The 21,397-nt window shown below is 39.0% G+C and overlaps 2 protein-coding genes across 4 annotated transcripts; both read left to right on the top strand.

Annotated features, from left to right (window-relative positions):
• The first annotated feature begins 4,111 nt into the window (after nucleotides 1–4,111).
• On the top strand, nucleotides 4,112–13,134 carry panx2 (pannexin 2). 2 transcript variants are annotated; one of them, XM_041996265.1, is made up of 6 exons: nucleotides 4,112–4,564; nucleotides 6,514–7,202; nucleotides 8,428–9,542; nucleotides 9,827–9,962; nucleotides 11,207–11,392; nucleotides 11,593–13,134. In XM_041996265.1, exons 2-6 carry the CDS (start codon nucleotides 6,974–6,976, stop codon nucleotides 11,910–11,912), a joined length of 1,986 nt encoding a protein of 661 aa, XP_041852199.1. In that variant the 5' UTR covers nucleotides 4,112–4,564; nucleotides 6,514–6,973; the 3' UTR covers nucleotides 11,913–13,134. The 2 variants fall into 2 exon arrangements, with proteins under 2 accessions (XP_041852199.1, XP_041852200.1); XM_041996266.1 differs by lacking the exon at nucleotides 4,112–4,564 and having other exon boundaries at nucleotides 6,147–7,202.
• A 581-nt stretch (nucleotides 13,135–13,715) lies between these two features.
• On the top strand, nucleotides 13,716–21,180 carry trabd (TraB domain containing). 2 transcript variants are annotated; one of them, XM_041996271.1, is made up of 10 exons: nucleotides 13,716–13,787; nucleotides 14,355–14,395; nucleotides 14,640–14,706; nucleotides 15,233–15,399; nucleotides 15,770–15,910; nucleotides 16,754–16,864; nucleotides 16,938–17,077; nucleotides 18,006–18,178; nucleotides 18,553–18,649; nucleotides 18,746–21,180. In XM_041996271.1, exons 2-10 carry the CDS (start codon nucleotides 14,372–14,374, stop codon nucleotides 18,915–18,917), a joined length of 1,092 nt encoding a protein of 363 aa, XP_041852205.1. In that variant the 5' UTR covers nucleotides 13,716–13,787; nucleotides 14,355–14,371; the 3' UTR covers nucleotides 18,918–21,180. The 2 variants fall into 2 exon arrangements, with proteins under 2 accessions (XP_041852205.1, XP_041852207.1); XM_041996273.1 differs by having other exon boundaries at nucleotides 13,738–13,787; nucleotides 14,205–14,395.
• The last annotated feature ends 217 nt before the right edge of the window (nucleotides 21,181–21,397 follow it).

The raw sequence follows: 21,397 nt of genomic DNA on the forward strand, positions 1-21,397 counted from the left end.
GGGTTGTTGTTGCATTTTTCCTGAGACCCTATGTGCACATGTAAGGACATCACATTTTTACCTTCCTTTACCACATGCTTCATTCTGCATGACTTGAACCTTGTTTGCCTCCACCTAGTGGTTGCATTTATCCCAATGTACTAATCTGTCAAGCCAGAAGAGGACGCTCATATCAGTGGAGAACTTCAACTGCATTTTTGAGAAGAAAAGTAAAAATCTAAAAGATAACAGTTATGATTGTGCAACATGTGTTTATTCATAGAAAGTAATGTATATAGTTCCATGTGGTATGCATATTAAAAAATATGTATAGTAATAACTTTCCAAGACAAAGTTAAACATGATGTACTCGTACAAGGACACTAGGACATACTTTATAATATATTACCACACGTGCAGAGTAAAAGTAAGTAAACTTAGTGGACTATTTGGGACAGGATTTCTAGTTATAAACATCAATTCTAAGTTTCTACATAACATTAGTTACATTCAGTAAACCTATACTGGATCACCAAGGCCCTCCAAAAGCTGCCCAGTGGAAAAATCATGAAACCGAATAGAAGAGGTACATCAGCATCAATCATCAGAGGTAATTTTGAAAGGTTGGCAAAGAAAAGTGGTTGGACAACAAACCAATTACGATGCTTTCATGCTGACCAGTCTGAAAACATCTGCCAGCAGTGGTCCAAGAAAGACAAGCAATATGTGAGTATGACACGGCCCCGTGTTGTAGTACAACTCAGAAGTGGGTGGTGTAGATGCAATGATGAGCTCCTACTGAATGAATGTCCAAACCAAGAGGTGGACTATTTAAATCCTGCTTTTTTGGATCTTACTTACGTACACCTAGAAGGACTGTAATGCAGTTCCTTAAATTTTTATTTATGGTGTCTCAGGTCATTTTGGTGTAACAGTGATGATGTAGTTCAAGAAGAAGAGCCATAAAAAGCTATTTAAAAAAAATCCCTCAAGTCACAGTTTGCACAATATTTGCAAAACACCTTCCTGAGGTTGTAAAAACAAAAAACAAACAAACAAACAAACAAAAAAACAAAACAAAACTGTAAACTCCTCAGTGGAGAGCCAAACCCAAAATTCAACAATAAAAAAGGTCAATGCATCTAAATATCCAAATAAAGGAGAACAAAAATACTTACTTGTTCTCCTTACTTACATAAAAATACAAACACATACATCAGAGAGTCTACAGATGGTTTTGTCCAATGCGATGTGATGAAACGGACCATGCAGGAAAATCTCATGTGCTGTTTGTAATATGTTCTTCAATAAAAACTTAACTGTTTTAATGCATTTTACACTTGGTGTTAGTCTTTTGTGGAAATAAACAGGAGCTTTGTACTTTGCTGCACACTGGTGACTTTCTACTTTTATCTATTTGTTATCTTTAGAGCCAAAGAAAAACTATTAAAAGTCATCACAGACCTTCAGTCTATACGCCATTAAACCACCAACCAGCCCAGAAATCTGGGTGTAGTGATGGACTCAGACTTGATCATGTTTTAATACTGTTTTTATCCAGTGTTTTTTCTTTTTCCTTTCTCTTTTGTGTTTAATGTAAAATGATGCTTCTTGTATTCTGCAACACAAAGAAACTTTCCTTGCCTATTAACATCAGTTCATTGTCCACATATAAGGACATATTTTTTCTCATAAACTACTTCTACTACAAAAACAAAGTTTATTTATATTGTTATTATGCCCATACTTTTTCAAACATCATAAAAAATACACAAAAAACCAAAGCTTGGGTCTCAGGAGGTTAAATGTGCCTGTGCCTTTGTAATGCATACAGAATGTGCTTTTGTGTATATGTTGTAAAATGCACAGACAAAACTGGAAGAAATTAGACGTTAAAGGTAACATATGTTGTTTTTAAATCTCAGTGAACTTTCCTGAATATAAGAAAAACTACACAATTTTTCAACCTTAAACTCAATGTTGGACTTATTTGGATGGTACAGGGACATTCATTATGCACCTTTCTGAAGCTATTCCGAGGCTGAGAAGCCACATCTCACAACTTTTCTTTTACAGCCTATGGCATCACGTTTTGCTTTACAGCATTGTGTCACACGATAGCAACTAGATATCAACACACTGGCCATTTTGAACTCAAACCATGGCTGATTCAGTAAAGAAACACAAGGGGACATTATTGGAAGATGAATGGAAAAGAAAGAGAGAAGATGATAGAGTAAGAGATAAGACAAGAGTCAGCATTGACACATTGCACATTGCAAATGTCTCCAAGGTGTGATGGTCCATCTCAGACACCTCCAATAAGTAACACCACAGGACAAAATTAACATAAGGATTCTTTTTTGCATAGTAAAGGTTTGAGTGGCATCCATGATATTAACAACATATATGTTGAGTTTTGCTAAAGTTTCCCACACTAATCCCTTGCCTGTGTTTATGTCAACAAGTGATAAATCGCATTTCTTGATGGAGAGCAACGTGGAGCCTAACTGGCTTGTGTCCTTGTTGTTTACATACTGAAATTCCTCCAGACTGATTGTATGTTTTTTTTTCTTTTACGTTGTAAAAGGAGAAACGGGAATGTGTTGCAGGCCTGTAATGCAAAAAATGTAGTTAAAAAACTACATTAAGCTGATGATGTTTAATATGAAATATCTTAGATTCATAGTTTGCAATAGTCAAGGTAAATATGAGAATAGCAGTTTTTTTATTCATTTGTTTTTATTTTCATTTCAAATGTATGTAGCTTTTTATTGCAAACCTTTAAGGCAAAATTTTATAGCAAGGATGACTTAAAGGATTTACTCTGCTAATGGCTGTTTCATTAGGTTGTATTTGTCTGGATGTACCTGCACATTAGAAGAGTGCACAACCACTCTGGCGTCTGTAAATCTCCATTAGGGTCTGTTGTAGTCAAACACCAATTTAATCCCCCTTGGAGAGTCTCTTTTCATGGTTTTCATGGTCCCAGCTTGACCTCCAGTCCTGTAAAACATTTTTTAAATACATTGAAATCTGAGGAAATGGTTCAGTGAAAACGCTTTGCTGGCTTTGTTAAAGCCTTGCCTTCCTTTGTGGGCATCAATTATTTTAATTTTCAGAGACTTGATAAGCTTCACGAGTCTTGAAAATGTTCCTCTTCTGACCGTTTTCACAGATGAATGGAAATGCCAAAGCCACAATGAGCTAATATGAAAACTTGATCAAAGTTATTTATCAAATCTCTTGCTTGTATACTTTCGGATGCATACTTTCATTCAGTCCTGGGCCGTTTTGGTTAGCATAAAATAAATATTCAAACGTCTCATTACATATAATAAAGGGTATGCTGTTTTATTAATATTTTTAGTCTATGTAGCACATCTCAAACCACCAAGACAGGAAGCTGTAACACCTTGGAGTTACAGATGAGGAAGGAGAGCTATATTTAGAAACAAAAGGTAGCGAGAAGCGGGTTCCCTAACCGGTGAGAACCGGCTTGAGGAAAAACTGACTTGTGATTTGGTCCTGCTGCTGCGCATCGGGCGCGCGCGGCTTCCACGCGCTCACAGAGAGTGAGTCAAGAAGGCTTCAGTGATCCCTGCACTAAGCCAAAAATCTGTCTGGTGCTGTAAACAAATTCTCCAAAGGCCCATTCAACTGTCCATGTTCAGAAATGTGGTATTCAGAGCTTCTGTGATTCGCTGCAAACGAGACAATTTCTACAACTGTACGCTGAAATGATTTAATGCCCTGTGGCTACCTGTTGGTCCAACTCCCCATACACTTAAATATGTCACTCCCGGAGCTTAGCCTATGCAACTTAATAATACTTACTCCAAAAAATGAGGACTTTGAGCTACCTTTTCATGCCTTGATGTTTTGCGTGGCTCACAAAAAGAAAAAAATGTGATAATATGTTCGCCACACCTAGTGAGTTTGAATGACAGACATCTTTTCCATTGGTGGTTTGCATTTGTCTGTGGGCAGTCCCACACTCCCGTTTGATGGGCATGTTGGGTAAACCTATGATCAGACAAGAAAACGTTTTGGGTGCCTGGCTGTTTGGTTGTAGATTGGACGCACGGAGGGTTTGAATAAAAGCCGGTCTGTATGGCTTCACACTCTAATATTATAAGAGCCAAACGCACAATTAACAACGTTTATCCACAAACTAACGTATTTGGGATTATTGTTGGCAATTGTATCTAAATTCAGACACTAAACAGTAAAAAACTGGATGTGTATTTTATTTAATTTGTGAACCCTTAATGGTTATTATATAATTAGTTAAATATCGATTTACAGGCTGCGACATGGTACATTTTAAGCAGCTCAGCCACTGCGCGCTCAGTTCGGCTCAAACACAATAATGCGATGAGGAGCAGAATCTAAATTTGTTATCTCTTTTCTTCTTTCTGAGATAGAGGCAGAACAGGGAGGGGAGAGGAGAGGGTTGGAGGCACTGAGGAAGAGGAGCTGGGGGGGAAAGGCGGAACAAACCGGTGAGCTCGGATACATGCTGTAGCTGCTCGCCCGCACTGCAGATTAACTCTTTCCGTCCCGGGAGATGCAGCAAGACATGGTGAGTGATTTTTATTATTATTATCCCGCTGTCTGAACATGGCACAGCTGTTCGCAGCAGATGAGCAAATGTGGCGGTAGTCTGGTATGGCGTGGACAGGTAGACCAGCTGATGCAGGTACTGAGAGTCTCCTATCCTCTCGTGCACAGCTCAGAGCAGCGCGCACGCTCTCTGACCCACACATTGAGTCGATACAGGCTGTTCGGGAGCTACCCGCCGCTCAGGTGCTGAAACAGTTCGTCATCTGCAAGCAGCTGCAATTTACTGCAACATAAGGTCAATTGGAGTGTTGTCCTCTTGGTCGCGACTGTGCCCGGGCGCGTGGACCTGTTCGGAGACAGTGTGAAGCCCAGGCATCTCTAACTAGGACATGATGATCTTTAGTGAAATGTTCCTGCACTGTACCCTGTAGAGATGGGCTGATAATCAAAAGTGGAAAAGTAGTGAGGATACTTTATGGCGTTTGTATTATTTCCCTAAACCTATCACTTAACCTATCACCTATCAGATTTGTCCGCCCCCCCCACCCCAGTATCAGAGAGCGAGGGGCAAAGGGGCATATCTATGGTAAAGTTCTTCCTTTCTCAGCCATATTGTAATTATTAATGAATGAAGGAATGAATGGAGCTCTTCCATCTCTGCTTTGGTCCTGAAGCCTGACTTTGCCTCTTTGTAGACTTCTACACTGGTTATTGTTTAGCGGGATGCTGAAGAAGCCAACGAGTGTGGGATTCCCTATGTAAACACTGGTCTCATCGCCCAACTGAGGGGCATAATCTGCCAGTCTGGAGCAGTGCCACTGGCTCACAGTGCAGCCTCTAACTCAGCTCCCAAAATGTAGTGGTGCTCCTTTAAATCTAAATTATGCAAACTTTACCTCTATATCTTCCACGAAACAGTCTTTGGGGGTGGCGGTAAAGGTGACTGTCACCAGACAGTATGTGGAATGTGTGTGTTGTACTGCCAAGAGGAACATCTTGTTCTTCTCTTCAGGTACAGCAGCACACCAATTGCTGCATGTCAGCATTAAGACTGAATAATGTTCTTTAAAAATGCTCCTTAGGATTTTTCCCCTAATGACCCCTCTCATCATATGTGCTTTAAAGCTGACTTGTGAAGACTAATTGCCCCCTGCACTCATGAAACTCCAGTCTTAAGATCCCCCTCTCAGTGATGTTAAGTATGTGTTCCAGCCCTTGCTCAGAGGGCTTGGCTTTTAATGATTTCATAGATAAGCTGTGCTTTTTGCATAATGAAAGGAAAGTGAGAGGAGGGCAGGAGTAGTAGTGGAGAAAAAGAAAATGACAAAGAGGTGGCACAAGACGATGAGAACAGTTGATGGTAAATGGTGATGTATTCACACTCCTCTGAAGGGCATTCATGTAACCTTAATGTGAGAGGAGTAAGCGGTAGATGCTGATCCAGTCAGCACAATTATGCTTTCGTACATGCATGATGCACACTTGTTTGAATGCATTTGTTCACATGCTCACAGCATCATGCTAACATCACTGACAAGTGTCTGGGGTCACCTGACACCATCGCGTGAACATGCTCTCCCACAAGGTTAATTAGCACCTGCAGTCCAGAGAGGGGCACAGGATGAATTAGGAGTCCGCTTGAAAAATTATTATCACAGTATCACAATTCAGTCTGTTTCAGTTTGGTGTAGTCTCCAGAGTATAAGCAAAGCAAGGGCAATACACACACTTCAGAGGACAGAGAGTGTGGATTAGTCATTTTCAGCCACATAACTGCATTTTAGAGGAAAATGATAAGAACAGAGATTTTTTGTGAGATATGACACTGTATAGACTCAAGTAATGGGTCTTCTGACACACACAAATCATTTACTGTATGTTTCAAGATAGCACATCTTTCACCTTAGTGTACAGCACATTTGTAAAAATGCACACATTGTTGTCTCTAACTGGGTGTTTGTCTTACAGGAAAGGATTGGTCAGAGCTTCTGCTTACCAAAACTCTTGTAACAAATCTTCAACCTGTAATCACTCTCCTGGGGGAACACAGGAACACCTCCTAAACTCAGCTCATTCTTCAAACTGCCACACAGTGCGTGGACTGGAGCAAGACTCTGAGGAGACAGGGCAAAACACAGAGATGTACGCAGGCAAGGCTGACTGGGAGGACTGCTAGTGAACATCATGTCTGCTCCTTTGTTAAGAGTCTAGCTGGATGCATCTGGAGGAGCCAGAGCTCTGAAGCACATAAACATCTCAGTATGATCCATTACTTACCCACATATGGTACAGAGGGCTGAAGCTAGCCACACCTTCCAGTGTGTATGTGTGCATCGCTCTGTTTCGACGAGTACCTAACTACAGCAGGGAGCATTCAGTCTCACCTCTGTCACTGAGAGGACAGTAGAGTGCATTCCTCTTGTTCCGCATGCAGAACATTCTTGACCAAAATTTAGACATGGCCACAGCGCTTCTCGCAGGCGAAAAGCTGAAGGAGCTGATCCTGCCGGGCTCCTCTCAGGATGAGAAGGGTGGGGCACTGGCCGGCCTCATGGTGCAACTCAAACTGGAGCTGCCCTTTGATCGTGTTGTTACTATAGGGACGGTCATCATCCCCATCCTCCTGGTCACCCTCGTCTTCACAAGAAACTTTGCAGGTGAGATGACCATCCACTAGAGGGAGTTTCAAATCAACACAAGAAATGTGTTGTTAATATATGTAGTTAACAGTTTCTGAATTATTTCTACAGTAATTTAGCCGACGCTTGAGCAAAGGTGTCAGTTTACATGTATACTTAGCCTTTGTTTCTTTGACTACAACTACACTTCACACACCTCTTATAGCTTATGTAATGCTCTTATACATTTGGATGATAAGTAAGAGGGAAAATAGAAAGAATTGAGAAAGAAAGATGGAGCTGAGAGGGCAAGAAATGATAGAGACTAAGGAAATAGGCTGATGATAGGAAAGGTGAGATGGATTGCTGGAAGGGAATGAAGGAGGCATTTGGTTAAAAAGCAGAGGGGAAGCAATGGCTGCTGAGTCAGGCTCTGTGCTGTAGGACTTAACCAGCTGGGATTCAGGGTTTAACCTGAGCAGCAGAACAATGTGGGTGTTCAGAAAACTGTTATTTCATTTTAGTCCAATCAGCACAATGTTGCTCGTCTTGCTTAATGTGATTGTAAAAACTGATTCCACTGCATAATATTTCAATACCACAAAACTATTAAGAAAATTAATAGTTTTTGAGAGAATGAAAACCTTTTCTTTATATAAAAAGCTGTTTGATCACTAATGATATCTGTTGTTACAAACTCACATCGGATGGACATTTACGTGTGGAGACAAAGTTTGACAGGAATGTGTGTTCTCACTTCCTTCCCCCTGAGTCTAGCAGACGTTTATCAGCTCAGAAATGGGTATCACCTTACAGAAATAGATTAGTTTGTGCTGAAGAGCTGTATGTTTCTGAAAGATGTTTTATGATACAAAATGTATGAAGTTAAGTTGTCTTTTAAATTTCATGCTCTATGCATTCATTTTGCAGGGTTACATCATGGTTTTCTTTTCAATCACAACACTATGAAGCTAGTAGTTGTATATATTGGCATTTTCAGTTATGTATTTACTTAAGTTTTCAAAGAAATCGCTGAGATAACATTACTCAAGTACATCTGTTTTTCTCACCTTGCACATATAATTTAATTACTGGAAACATTTTGCCTGTAAAATGTGAGAACAGAACATTTTGAGAAACAGGAAATAACAGTTAAATTAGATCCTTAACGTTGCATTCTCTTAAAGCGAATTAACATATGTGATATTCTAGAAAAAGAAAAGAAATGTTAAGTCCTTTTTGTTTCTTTCTGTGCTTTCTTCAGAGGAGTCTATATACTGTTACACACCACACAACTTCACCCGAGACCAGGCACTGTATGCGAGGGGCTACTGCTGGACAGAGCTCCGAGATGCTATTCCTGATAAGGAGCCTGCTCATTGGCCTTCACTGTTTGAACACAAGTTTTTACCCTATGCTCTGCTGGCCTTTGCTGGAATCATGTACATTCCTGCTTTGGGCTGGGAGTTCCTTGCCTCTACGCGGCTCACATCGGAGCTCAATTTCCTGCTTCAAGAGATTGACAACTGCTACCATAGAGCTGCTGAGGGCCGAGCCCCAAAGATTGAGAAACAAATTCAATCCAAAGGACCTGGCATAACTGAGCGAGAGAGGAGGGAGATCATAGAGAATGCAGAAAAGGAGAAGAGCCCTGAACAGAATCTGTTTGAAAAATATTTAGAGAGACGAGGCCAAAGTAACTTTTTGGCTAAGATTTACCTGGCACGTCACCTGGCTATTATCTGCCTTAGTTCCATCCCCATTTCCTACCTTAGCGCATACTATGCCCGCCAAAGGCAGAATGAATTCACCTGCGCACTAGGAGAACCCCCAGACATTAGCAGCTATCCAGAGCTGAAGCTCAGGGTCAACTGTAAGCTGCCTGCTGTGCAGCTGCAGCGCATCATGGCCGCTGTGGACATAGCTCTGCTCTGCACCATGAACCTCATTATTCTGCTTAACTTGCTGCACTTGTTTGTGGTGCGCAAGTCCAACTTTGTATTTGACAAACTGCATAAAGTTGGAATTAAAACACGGCGCCGCTGGCAGAAGTCTCAGTTCTGTGACATTAACATCCTGGCCATGTTCTGCAATGAGAATAGGGACCACATCAAGTCATTAAACAGACTGGACTTCATCACTAATGAGAGTGACCTCATGTACGACAACGTGGTCAGGCAGCTGTTGGCTGCACTTGCACAGTCCAATCATGATGCCACACCCACTGTGAGAGACTCTGGCATACAGACAATTGATCCCAACATGGATCCTTCTGATCTCAGAGTGGGAGAGATGGGTGGGGAGCCACTGGTCATCAAACGGCCCCGTAAGAAGATTAAATGGATTCCAACCTCAAACCCCCTTCCTCAGCCATTCAAGGTAAGCCAGCTGCATCTCCAACAGCGCCGACTTTTATTTAACATTACTAAAAATAGAAGGGGAAAATCCAAACTAAATTTCAATACTGCAACAAGAACGTCTTAAACGAAGACTAATGATTAAAGTCCTTCCAGCTCAGAAATTCTTGATGAGTGTCTTTGTAGTGGGAAAGGAAGCAACTCTGGATTAGAACTTCTAAAATATGTAAAGCTCTAATTCAGCTTCAACTGAAATGCAGTTTAAGCCATGATATAATCTGTTTTTGTCCTCTCTCCACTGTAAAGGAACCACTTACCCTGACTCGTTTGGAAAATAACAACAAGCCTGAAAAACCAAAACCAGTCAGACGCAAAACAGTAGCAGACAGCTTCATGGCCCCACTTCTGGATAACAAGAGCACACAACTTTCGTCAACAAAAGGTATTCCGAAATTAAATATAATAATAGTAAAATATGAATAAAAATAATAATAAATGAGAAACATGTTAAGGAAAAGATAGGTTTAGAGCTGTTTCTTATAAGTTTTATATCCCATTGGATAAAATTACTATGTGGAATAGGAAAAGGCTCCATTGTCTCAGCCTGCTTAAAAGACAGTCAAATTAAAGAGCTCACTTATACTTACTTGGAAGATCTTGGTTAATTCTACAAAAAGAGATTTGCATGATTCCCTTTGCTTTCATAAAGCATATTTTGGCAGTTTACAGTCTAAAATGTTTAGTTTTAGCCCCTGAGTCTTTCAATGCTTTTATACCCTAAGCCAGTAATAAGCCATCAGTCATATCTGCTGCATCGGTAAATGACTGTTTCTCTTGTATTTTCTTTCAGTGAGAGAGCTCAGTCTGTTCAGCTCTTGAGCAGGCAAACGAATGCATGAGATGATAGGAGGTAGCGAGGACAGAAAGCTAACTACATCACCTAGACTTCTGTTATCGTCTTAATTTCTGAATGAAGTAACACATTAACAAAATCATAATTTGTACAATCATGATTCAACAATGGCCAGCTCTGCCTGATACCAAAATAAATTTAAAAAAATCACAAACACAAAATACTCTGATTTCTTCCTTTTTATTTATTTTCATCTACACTATCACCCTTCCTGTACTCGATCTTCTTGCGCAGGTGTAATTTATACATACTGGTTGACCATTGGAAGTAATCTTTGTGGTGTGTTCAAGTACTATTATGTTGGCCCAGATGCTGGCAGCCTGAGGAGACGCATCTTTCATTGCTGCTGGTTCTTTGCATTTGTTTGGTTACAAACAGCTCAAAAGGCCCAGACTGCTTCAATGGTTCAGATGATTAGCGAAAACATGTTGAATAAATACGGAAGCACAGATGAAGCACTTTTCTTTATTTTCTTTTAGAAAGAGAAAACCGTTTATTTTTATTTTATTTAATCAGTATTGTTTCCAGATGCAGCACAATGCACTTTCTGGACAAAACAGCTTTAATAAAGTCATTACAGATTACCTGAGCTGAGAACAGCAAGCAACCACATTTAGCAAACTATTAGTGACAATAATGGAAAAATTAACCCCCAAAAAATTCTGGTAGTTTTCAACTCTGGAACCAGAAAATTTAAGACCGTTTAAAATCCAGTCTGTGTAGATAGTCTCAACTCTTTTCATGATCAAGTCTCTTATCATTTTTATTTACAGATTTGGGTGGAATGGAGAAGAAGCATGCACGCAACTTCTCCCTGGATGTTCATCCGTATATGCTGACGATTCGTAAGCCAAAGGTGGAAGCCACAACCACAGAACCACTCCCCTCAGAGCACAACATGGACACAGTGTACCTAGAAGGCACACACACTATTGTTCATGTGTCGGGAGCAATTACAGGTAGGCTGTATTGGCTGTTGCTTAACACAGAACCTTTTTTCATTTTGCTTTGTATATTCTTCATCTCTTCATGGATGTATGGGTCTGTCCACTTGTTTAAGAAGTATTGCTTTTGTGATCTAATTACCCTAAACTACAGGTCATTAATTTGCAATTGTTATATTTTGACCATCTCTCCCTTTACCATGTTTGTATTTCAGAAACTAAGGTTTGCTCTCCAGAATCGACTAACACTGCCTTTAATACAGTGACTCTTCCGACCACCACTTATGTAAATGGTGTGAGTCCAAACCCTCCATCTAGTGAGGATGCACTTAGTCCCAAGACCTCCCCTGCACAAGCAGAGCCTCTGACTCAAACGGAAAACCTTGAGACTCAACCTCCACCCCTGACCAAAGCCTCCGCACACCAACTGCTAAGCATACATCATACTCTCTTTGAGGAAGAAGAGGATGAACAAAATAGGAGGGACAGGCTGTCAGAGAGAGCTGGGGAGCTCATTGCTGCTGGAGAATGTTGAAGAAGGAGGAGGCTGAGATTTCCTTTCCTATCAGTGAACACTATGATCATTACTGCAAAGTCAATCACCTCCCACTACCAGCCATTCCTTCTTCTTCTATGAAATAGCTCATATACTTTTGTGATGGATGGATTGGGTGAACTGACAGGAAGAGATAGGACAGCAAGAAAAAGACATGGAAAAAGAAAACATGAAAATAAAAAAAAGACAATTTAGGAGCAGATAACAGGAAACTTGTATTTGCTAGTGTTGACCAGTGTATTACTGTAGGAATTGATGTCACATTTATGTCTCAGGATGACTGTGTTCAGCTGATCACCCACCAATAAAACCAGCAGTGATATAATTCAACAGGGTGCTACAGTGCAGGGTCAAAAAAGCTATAATGAAAAGGCACAAGAAAGAAAAATGAATGAACTTTCTAATTTGTTCTAATTACATTAAAAAAGGCAGTCTCTTTATGAATGCATATTTGCAAAAAAAAAAAAAAAGACTGCATTATGACTTTAAACAAAATGTATTTTAAAACACGCTTTCTCCCTTTATCCCTATAGCCAAGTAGAAAGGTAGCTCACGCAATACAGTTGTTGAGATCTGCACAATTAATATGCAAAAGATCACAACATGTTTGTGGCAATAATGTATGCGCTTAGAGCATTATACTTCACAAAACGCTACACATGTATACACACTGTGTATGACTCAGTGTTTAGTACCATATTTAATGCTTGTCATTATCATTTCACCATTGCTACTTGACTATATGAACACGTAATCACTAACAAGCAAATTGGCTAATTTAATGACTGTGAAACAAACTGGAACATCAACACTACTGAGATAAACTTTCAGATGTGTCTAATTAGAGAGCTTTTGAAATCAAGGGAATGTATCAGTAGCAGCTCATTATGATGAAAGAAGCTGGACTCATAGGTTATTAACTTTTCTGCTGGCTTCTTGCAGGAGTGGCGCAATGTGTGGTGAACGATCGATGGGTAGATGTTGATTTGTTCCTCATTGTAGGGTTTATTACACAATGAGTAAGCTTTTTGATAATCTGCTGGTCTGACACAATCTACCATTTTTCTGTAAATATAATCTCAAAGGAATTTGTAGCTAGAATACTTTCTCTGATATTTGTAGGAAAACCTAGCATATATACTGCAGGTATTATAGCCTTTTTCACAGGTAATGAGTCGGTGAACAAGGGGATTGGTGCCTACCGCAACCTTCATATGCATTTTTTGCAGCTGCACACAGGATTGCAGGAACTTTAGTAAAGGAACTTTCTGTACCTACAGATACATCAACATGACCTCTACTGTAGAAAATATTACCACTATTGTCAAGAGTCCATATACAGTATATGTACATTATACAGTATATGTTGAATTGTAAATGCAACTTTTTTTCAGCAGGGCATTACAGAGATACCATGGCTTACAAAGGGGCACAGCTTCTCTCCACTTCAGCTTTATTAGTTTTGCTGATAATCTGTCTGTTAAGGCTGCCTCGAAATCCCCTTGTTAAACTACTCAAGCACAATAAATGCATCCACAAGCACTTTAAGACTAGTAGCACTAGTGAGTGTGAGAGCATGTTGTAACAGTTCTGCTTAAAACTCATTCTGTGTCGATTTTCACATTGAGCCTAATGCAGAGATAAGCCTCTGACACTCGGAGTTCAGACTTTGATTGTAATCTATGAAATGTTATACTAAAAGAAAACAATTAAAAACATTTTCTTTACTAAACTAAATGTGGGTGACCTGGTAATATATAACTACATGTACCAGAATGCACTGCGGCTGTCAGTTTCGACCGTACACTTCTCTGCTGTAGTATCGGTGAGCAGTGTGACAGACGGGCTGGCTTTGTAAGTAACAGCTAATTATTATTGGACAACTATCGTTTTCATAACTCGATATACTGTATTAGAGAATGGTTACGTGTTTTCTGAAATTGTGTTGTTTCAAAAATTATAATTCTACTAAATTCCCATCGGACTTACTAGCTAACATTAGCCTGAGTTAGCAGTTACAACATAAACCGGGAGCTAGCTGAACCATGGACTCCTCAGTAACTAAATTTCAATTATGTTTTATAGCTGAAAGTAATTTTTAATTCGTTTCTAGTTATTATTTCGACAAACCCACTTCTTCCTTAGCTGTCAAGCTTCCCAACCTTTACTCGTTGTGTCATGGCATCGTCACGTATTACGCTATATGTTTGATCTAATAAAGCAGTGACAATCACCACTGTCCTTAATAAACTTGCTGTTTTTAACTGAAAGATACGTTTAGGAAAATCAGCAGCCGTTACTGTTACGCATAAAGCAACGTCAGCAGTCATTGAGTGTCTAGCTGTCAGTGAACGCCTCACAGTGTGTACCACAAGCTGTCTGGTGTGAACCAGTCTCCACTCTGCCCTCTGTCGCACACAGCTTGCACTACTTCAGACATGGACCAAGACAACAATCAAGAGGTGAGGAGAAAAACAAAAAGGAACATGTTCACGTTTGTGTTAAACAGTGAGAACGTATTTTATTGTCGTGCAATCTACTGTTTTCTTGCTAACCTCCTCAAGTTTTGTCTGAGTTTCAAATTATGAGCAGTTGCCCCATCTTTCTCAAGCTGTCGGGCCTTAGCCAGGATTAATCTCTTAATCTTTTTCAGGGATAAACATGCCTTCAGTGTTTGCTATTGTGTGTTATTTTGATGTTTCTCAGGATGAGTCAGTTGGGCCATCAGAGAATCCTTTACAAGATGATCCGCCTTGTATACCTCCAGGGCTCGGTAAGTTCTTTCTTATTGAGTCTAAATGAAAGAAAAAACCAGTGTAGTTGGATGAACAGTTTTCCAGAGGTTTAACAGCTAATAGTAGAAATGTTTCCCCCAGGTTCAAGAACAACTTTCTGACTTTCCAAAGTCAGTGAGTAATTATGTTTAAAAATGTTGATTTTTGACTAAAATAATAGTAAATACCACTTTTGTCATAATCAACCAACCCCTGTCAATACACTGAATGCAAATATGGTTTTCCATAAAGTTTAAGTACTTTTATTATTGTGTGGTACAGCTTTGTGAAAGAATGTTTGATCATTTCCACATTGTACCACATCACACCTTGAATGCTTTTGTGATGCTCACGGTTTTGCTACATGGATCCTCTTTAATGCCATTTTTAACCTTAGCTGCCACAATTCTAGTTGATAAATTTCTTGAATTATCTGTAAAATAGAAATAAGTGCTTCATTCAGAATGTGATGGTGGTTACAAATAGTTCAGTTTGGTCATCAACTGTCTCTACAACTCCATTTAGCGGATGGGGAAACAATGGAGATGCTTTGGCAGTTGCGAGCCCAACGCCGGCAGACCTCTCCTGACCTCCCAGAGACTGTGACCCGTCTTACTGCCCCTGATGGCAGCCTCCTGTACTTGGTGGGAACTGCCCATTTCAGTGACAGCAGCAAAAAGGATGTGGCCATGGTGAGCCAGTGAAGTGGGTGGGAGATAAAAGAAAATAAAGAAAGGATTTGTGCAGATCTTTTCACACATTCTTGAAACGTGATACGTATGTAGTGAACTGTCTGTGAAATGATGTGCATAATTCTATGAATATTGTTATAACATAACACAAGTGATAAGGACTTGGCCTGTTTGGATAAATGTAATTAGATTGGTAAACCTATTTTGTCAGGCATAATCTTGTCTTTGATTCCTTTTGTCTTTACTTCCTTTCCCAAAGCATATTGGCTTTTTTTCCCCTCACTTATTATCTGCTGCTGTTATACTTTGTGCCCGTGTCTTATCTCTCATACCCATTCTCTCTCTCTCTCTCTCTCTCTCTCTCTTGCAGACGATTCGCGCTGTACAGCCAGACGTTGTAGTGGTGGAGCTGTGCCAGTACAGGGTGTCGATGTTAAGGATGGATGAGAATACACTGCTGAGGGAAGCCAAAGACATTAACTTGGATAAGGTTCAGCAAGCAATCAAACAGGTCAGACTTTCACGATGATGGAAAAAACAGTGGTGGTATGAAAAACAAGAACAAATAAAATGAGTGAAGAGAACACAGGTGGAGGCATGGAAGAGTCATAATGGAACAAAGACTGAGGTCATACCATAATCTAAATAAAACCATAATGGTGTTTTGTGGTACTGCGAAGCTGATTGCAGCATGAAGTAGTTGTTAATGGAGATTATGATGCAAAAGTAAAGTGTTAGAAAACAGCTTTTTGTCACATTTTGTCTAATCAATTATCAAACTATGTCACTGCAAAGTTATAAAGCTAAAGATGAATCAGCAGGAACTAGAGTTGTGTCAGATGGTTAAAGATATTTAACCTCCAAGACCAATCTTGAGTGTAATCTTTCTCGGATAACCAAAATCTAAGCAGATGTTAAGAACTTGTATAGATGCCAGAAAACTAAAAGGTATCTGATATTTGGAATTTTTACACAGCAGTAAAATACTGTTTGCTATGGGGGGGTTTAAAGGTTTACTCTGTTTAATGTGTTGTAACTGTAGTTAGAATGTGCGTATGTGTTAATGCATGCAAGTCACTCCTGTGCATTGAACATGTAGATACTTCCTCTTTAAAAAAAAACACTGCACTGTTGGAGTAAAACACATTACAAAGTAAGGTATAAGGCTAGTGTCAAACTTGCTCTGGTTTTCCCAGATAATTGTAAGCTGCTTATAGAAATCCAAGTTAAGTTTCTTTGTGGGTTTTCACTGTTTGTTTTGGTCTGAGATTTTGCATCTGTCTTGCAGAACCCAGTATTTTTGTATTTTATAAATAATGACAGCTGAAGGCCTTCTGTTTATTTCCTCTGTCAGAATGGCCTGATGTCTGGCCTGATGCAGATTCTCCTGCTCAAAGTATCTGCTCACATCACAGAACAGCTAGGAATGGCACCTGGAGGAGAGTTTAGGGAAGCCTTCAAAGAGGTAAGCCATCCGTTTAATATGTTTAATTTAGTCTCTCTCTCTCCTTAATATTGAAGTACTTCTTTCTACACAGGCTGGACGAGTACCATTTTGTAAATTTCATCTTGGAGACAGGCCAATCCCAGTGACGTTCAAAAGGGCCATAGCTGCTCTCAGTCTGTGGCAGAAAGCTCGGCTAGCCTGGGGTCTTTGCTTTTTGTCGGATCCAATCAGGTATAAACTATGCTAATTTTCTTTTTAACTCTGTGCCACAAAACACTGAGTAATTACTGATTGATGATGCAGTTTAAGAAAAATATTAATATTTATTTTATCTTTTAGCTGGATTTCAAAGCTGTGACGTTCTATTTTATTAGTCTACATTCCCATTCACATGAAAAATGACACGCAGATAAAAATACTTTTTCAAAAGCATGAAATTGTGATTTTTGAAAGGGAGATTACTGGAACTTAGTGGGCTTATTACATTTCACTTTTGAAGAAATAGAGATTAAAAAAAAAGTTAAAATACTCATCTAAGACTTTTTTTTAATATGCAGAAATTATGGAAACAGTAGAAAATATTCTTCTTATAACACAAAAGTTTCATGATGTTTTTATAAACATGGATATCTATCTGTATGATTTCTTTAGAATTATTCAGTGTGCACCCACACATTTCTATTTTGAATGCAGCTCTGCCAATTTTTCTTTTTCTATTTTTAACCACGAGTGCTGTATTTAACTGAAAGCTTCCTGCACAAAGTGGCGGTATCTTCATCTTCCTGGATATTTCTGTGATTGAAGCGTGAAATGGTTGTGAAATTTTCTGATGTATAAAATAACATTTTCTTTGAGGACCTTTATTGGTTATATGATTGAAAGCCATTTTCACCACCCTTGTTTATCTTAACCTACAAGGTCAAATTTACATCAGAAAGTTCGTATTGTGGTGTGTTGGTGTTGGAAGTTTTCGTTTTCTCTGAAGAGAAGTGGATGCTAATTTGTTTTGTTTTAACTGCACATCTGGATCTATGCATTTTGGTTATTTTCCCAGATTTCTTCATCATACAGTGGTGTAACTTAAACACTATTTGCACAGTAAACTTTGACTCTCTGTGACCTCCAGTTGACTTAGATAAAAATGTTTGTCATGTTTCAGTAAAGAGGACGTAGAGAAGTGCAAACAGAAAGACTTGCTGGAACAAACCATGTCAGAGATGATCGGCGAGTTTCCTGCTCTGCACCAAACCATCGTGGCTGAAAGAGACATCTACCTCACGCACACACTCCGCCAGGCTACACGCTGTGTGGAGTCCCCCTCTAGTGCCGAGAGTGCGTTTTACATATCTGAAACAAACAAAAATCCCATATGGCACCTTTTGGTTTAGTTTTGAGTGCAGTTGTATAGATTTATATATATTTATGACATTTGTCACTCTGATGTTGCTTTTTTATCATCTTAACAATTACAAATGTATTTAATTAGCATAAATTGCAATTTATTTATGTTACAGTTTGACATCAGTTCAAGCTTTATATTTATTATTTATGTTATAGCTTCCTCATGAATACTATATTTATCTTTTAGATGCTGTTAAATTCTTCTCAGACCCACATTGGGGATAACCTTTAGCCTCATCAATGATTAATTCATGGAAAATTTGAGATTGTAGATTATTGAACGGATTATTTTATTCATTCTGTAGAAGTGCCTGCTGTGGTGGTGGGAGTCGTAGGGATGGGTCATGTCCCTGGTATTGAACGAAACTGGGATAAGGAGCTCAACATCAGTGAAATTATGAGGTATGTTTTCTGAGTTGTTTGGATACTACGAGCAATGGATATTATGTAAAAAGTCTGTAAGTGAGTTTGACTGCTGTCCTAAATTGTCTTTCTCAGTGTTGCACCCCCCTCGCGTTTCAGCTGGGTGTTGCGCACAGTCATGAAGGGCATCATGATGGGGATGCTGGGATATGCCTGCTACCGTGCTGGAGGAGGTTTAGGTAGAGCCTTATTGTCTTTACCTGCAGTCCAGTCATTGCTGGAGACACTGCGACCACCTCCTGCTTGACCCAGCTGGTCCTCTAAAAGCCATCTCTGACCTTTGATCTATCAAAACAATGCATTTATCACCAAGGGCCTTAATAACCGGAGGCAAGGCTGGAGTAACAGGTTCACCAGCCCACACTTTGGACTAACAAGGACTTCACGGGGTTAAGAGCCCCTCGCCTCTTATTGATGTCTGGGTGGACACAACAGGGCTGTACTGCCAAAGAAACCACAACAGTACTTTTGCATATTTTGTTTAAATACTTCATTTTTGTAAAAATTTCAGATAAGAATCATCTCTGATTCTCTAATCATGCCCATGAAAAGTTTTAATTTTGTCATTTCAATGATCCTCTGTCACCTACTCTGATATAAAGAAGCTAATTTTTTGAGGCTGTTTCCCAGACCCTCTCTCTGTTGGTGCCAACCAGATTGTTGGTGATTGGCCCATTCAAGTCCAGCACTTTAAAAGAGACTGTTACCATCTTGTTTCATGTATACATCCTGTGGAAGTGACAAGAAAGTAACATATGCCAGTTAACTGCAAACAAATTGGACTAATGTGAGTAAATGCGTAGACTAACCCATGTGGTGTAAAGGTACCTATCTAAAAAAAAAAGGCTGAACTGGAAGGCTGACTTTCAAGCGCCCAATTCTTGATTTATTTATTGTCATAAATATGCTCATATTTCTCTAAAATCCCATTCAGCATTAGTTTAATACATTTTATTGATTGCTTTACCTTCTAACTTGACCCATTATGACCTAAGGCTTTATTTTAAGCAACCTTCTAAAACCTGAGGGTGTGGTGGAAAACTAAAAATTGTTCAAGAAAACTATCTTTTGTAACCTCTAAAGAAACTAGAAACATGACATAAAAACCATTAGGAGGCTAAACATTTTGCTTTATTGTAAATTATTTGACTTTCCCCCTTATATTTATCAATTTTTTTAGAAGAATATAAATGCGTGTCTTAAAAATTCTAATGTGATGTACATTCCACATTAAGCTTGAAAGGTATTAATTGCATCAGGTTGTACTGGGTTAACAGTCAAGTGCCTCCGATTCTGTAAGCTGGATCCTGTAAGGGCTACTGTTGAAAGCATGGCAACCATTTGCATCATTATTCGTCTTACAAACACTGAAGGTCAGTTCAAAGTTCTTACATATGTATACATGTATATTACATGTTTACATGTTATTACATGTGAGGCCTATTTTATAATGTCACTTTCCTTAGATTCAATAAAAAAAAAAAAAAAAGAAAAAAAACTTTATTGTCCATCTCTAAGAGTTGGATATAAAAAGTCTCACTCAGTGACGTCTATCATTAGGTGATGGGCAATCAACTCTAATACATTTAGACATTTAGTTTGTGTTTACTGAATTTTTATCTTATAACTGCCTCATTTATGGGAACTTGTCCATTTTATAGATGCATGACACAGGGCAGGCCTAAATATGCCTCAGAAACAGCAGAGCAAAATCTTGTCATTTGTTTATGTGACTGTACTTCCAATATTCGGCAGCCTTACTAACATTAAGGATTTAACTGGCTCCATCTTTGAGGAAGAGTTTCTGCTTGACATCAGTGCATGCAACGTAAAATCATCATGCAAGAGCCTCCTGACAGTCAGTACATTAGCTGTTTGTACATTCATGATATATGCATTATTATTTTTTTCCAGTGAGATCAGATGATGAGAATGAAGTTATGTGTTCCTTGAGTTAAAGGATTAAACCCCAGCAGATCATGAGTTTTTATGTTTCTGCTTAAGTAAACAGAAATGTTTGGGCAAGAAAAGGGGAGATGAAGCCTTACTTTGATATTACTGCTGCCTTTGATCCTCAGATTGCCTCCTCTGCTTAAGCTAATTACCAACGCAAACCGTTATCCATATCTTTATTCAAATGTTTTAAAAAAACAAACAAAAAATTAGAAAAACAATATTGATGCGGTTGGATCCCCGGAATAACATGTCATATTGGAGATGAGAAAGTTTTAATTCTCAAAGTATATAATTGCATGATTGTAAAGTCATCATCAATTTCCAGGTAAGATTTTTCTTGAGACTTTGTGTACACTACGCTGTTTACTGGAGATGTATTCATGGGTGATATGACAAGGTACTTTCATCACTTTACCTCTTTTTAAACAAAGGTAATTAATGTATGCTGTTTGATTAATCTTAGAAACATAAACAAACCATGTGCCAGCTATCCACACTGTTAGTTATTTTGGATTATCTGTCTTCCAATTGATAAATAAATTCTTTTTAATACATAGGGAGTAAAGTGATGGTCGGATGTAGTCTAGGCTGTTCCTCTGCTACATAATGCAAACTCAAAATTTGTCTTTCTTCCATCTCACATAATTTGCAATTCTACTGTATGCTTGAAAATCCCAAAGAAAACTGGATGTCTGTACTTGTTGTAATATTTGCTTTCTAATTTCTTTGTGTTATATTTTCAATATTGAACACTGAGTCTGTTACTCTGTC

This window comes from Melanotaenia boesemani, chromosome 10 (genome assembly GCF_017639745.1).
Source record: "Melanotaenia boesemani isolate fMelBoe1 chromosome 10, fMelBoe1.pri, whole genome shotgun sequence".
NCBI lineage: Eukaryota > Metazoa > Chordata > Actinopteri > Atheriniformes > Melanotaeniidae > Melanotaenia > Melanotaenia boesemani.

Coding starts and splice junctions, on each gene's coding strand:
- panx2 (XM_041996265.1), top strand. CDS start 6,974: ATGCAGAACATTCTTGACCAAAATTTAGACATGGCCACAGCGCTTCTC. Junction 9,543..9,826: donor CCCTTCCTCAGCCATTCAAG/GTAAGCCAGCTG, acceptor TCCACTGTAAAG/GAACCACTTACCCTGACTCG. Junction 9,963..11,206: donor ACAACTTTCGTCAACAAAAG/GTATTCCGAAAT, acceptor TTTTATTTACAG/ATTTGGGTGGAATGGAGAAG.
- trabd (XM_041996271.1), top strand. CDS start 14,372: ATGGACCAAGACAACAATCAAGAG. Junction 14,707..15,232: donor TTGTATACCTCCAGGGCTCG/GTAAGTTCTTTC, acceptor AACTCCATTTAG/CGGATGGGGAAACAATGGAG. Junction 15,911..16,753: donor TTCAGCAAGCAATCAAACAG/GTCAGACTTTCA, acceptor TTCCTCTGTCAG/AATGGCCTGATGTCTGGCCT.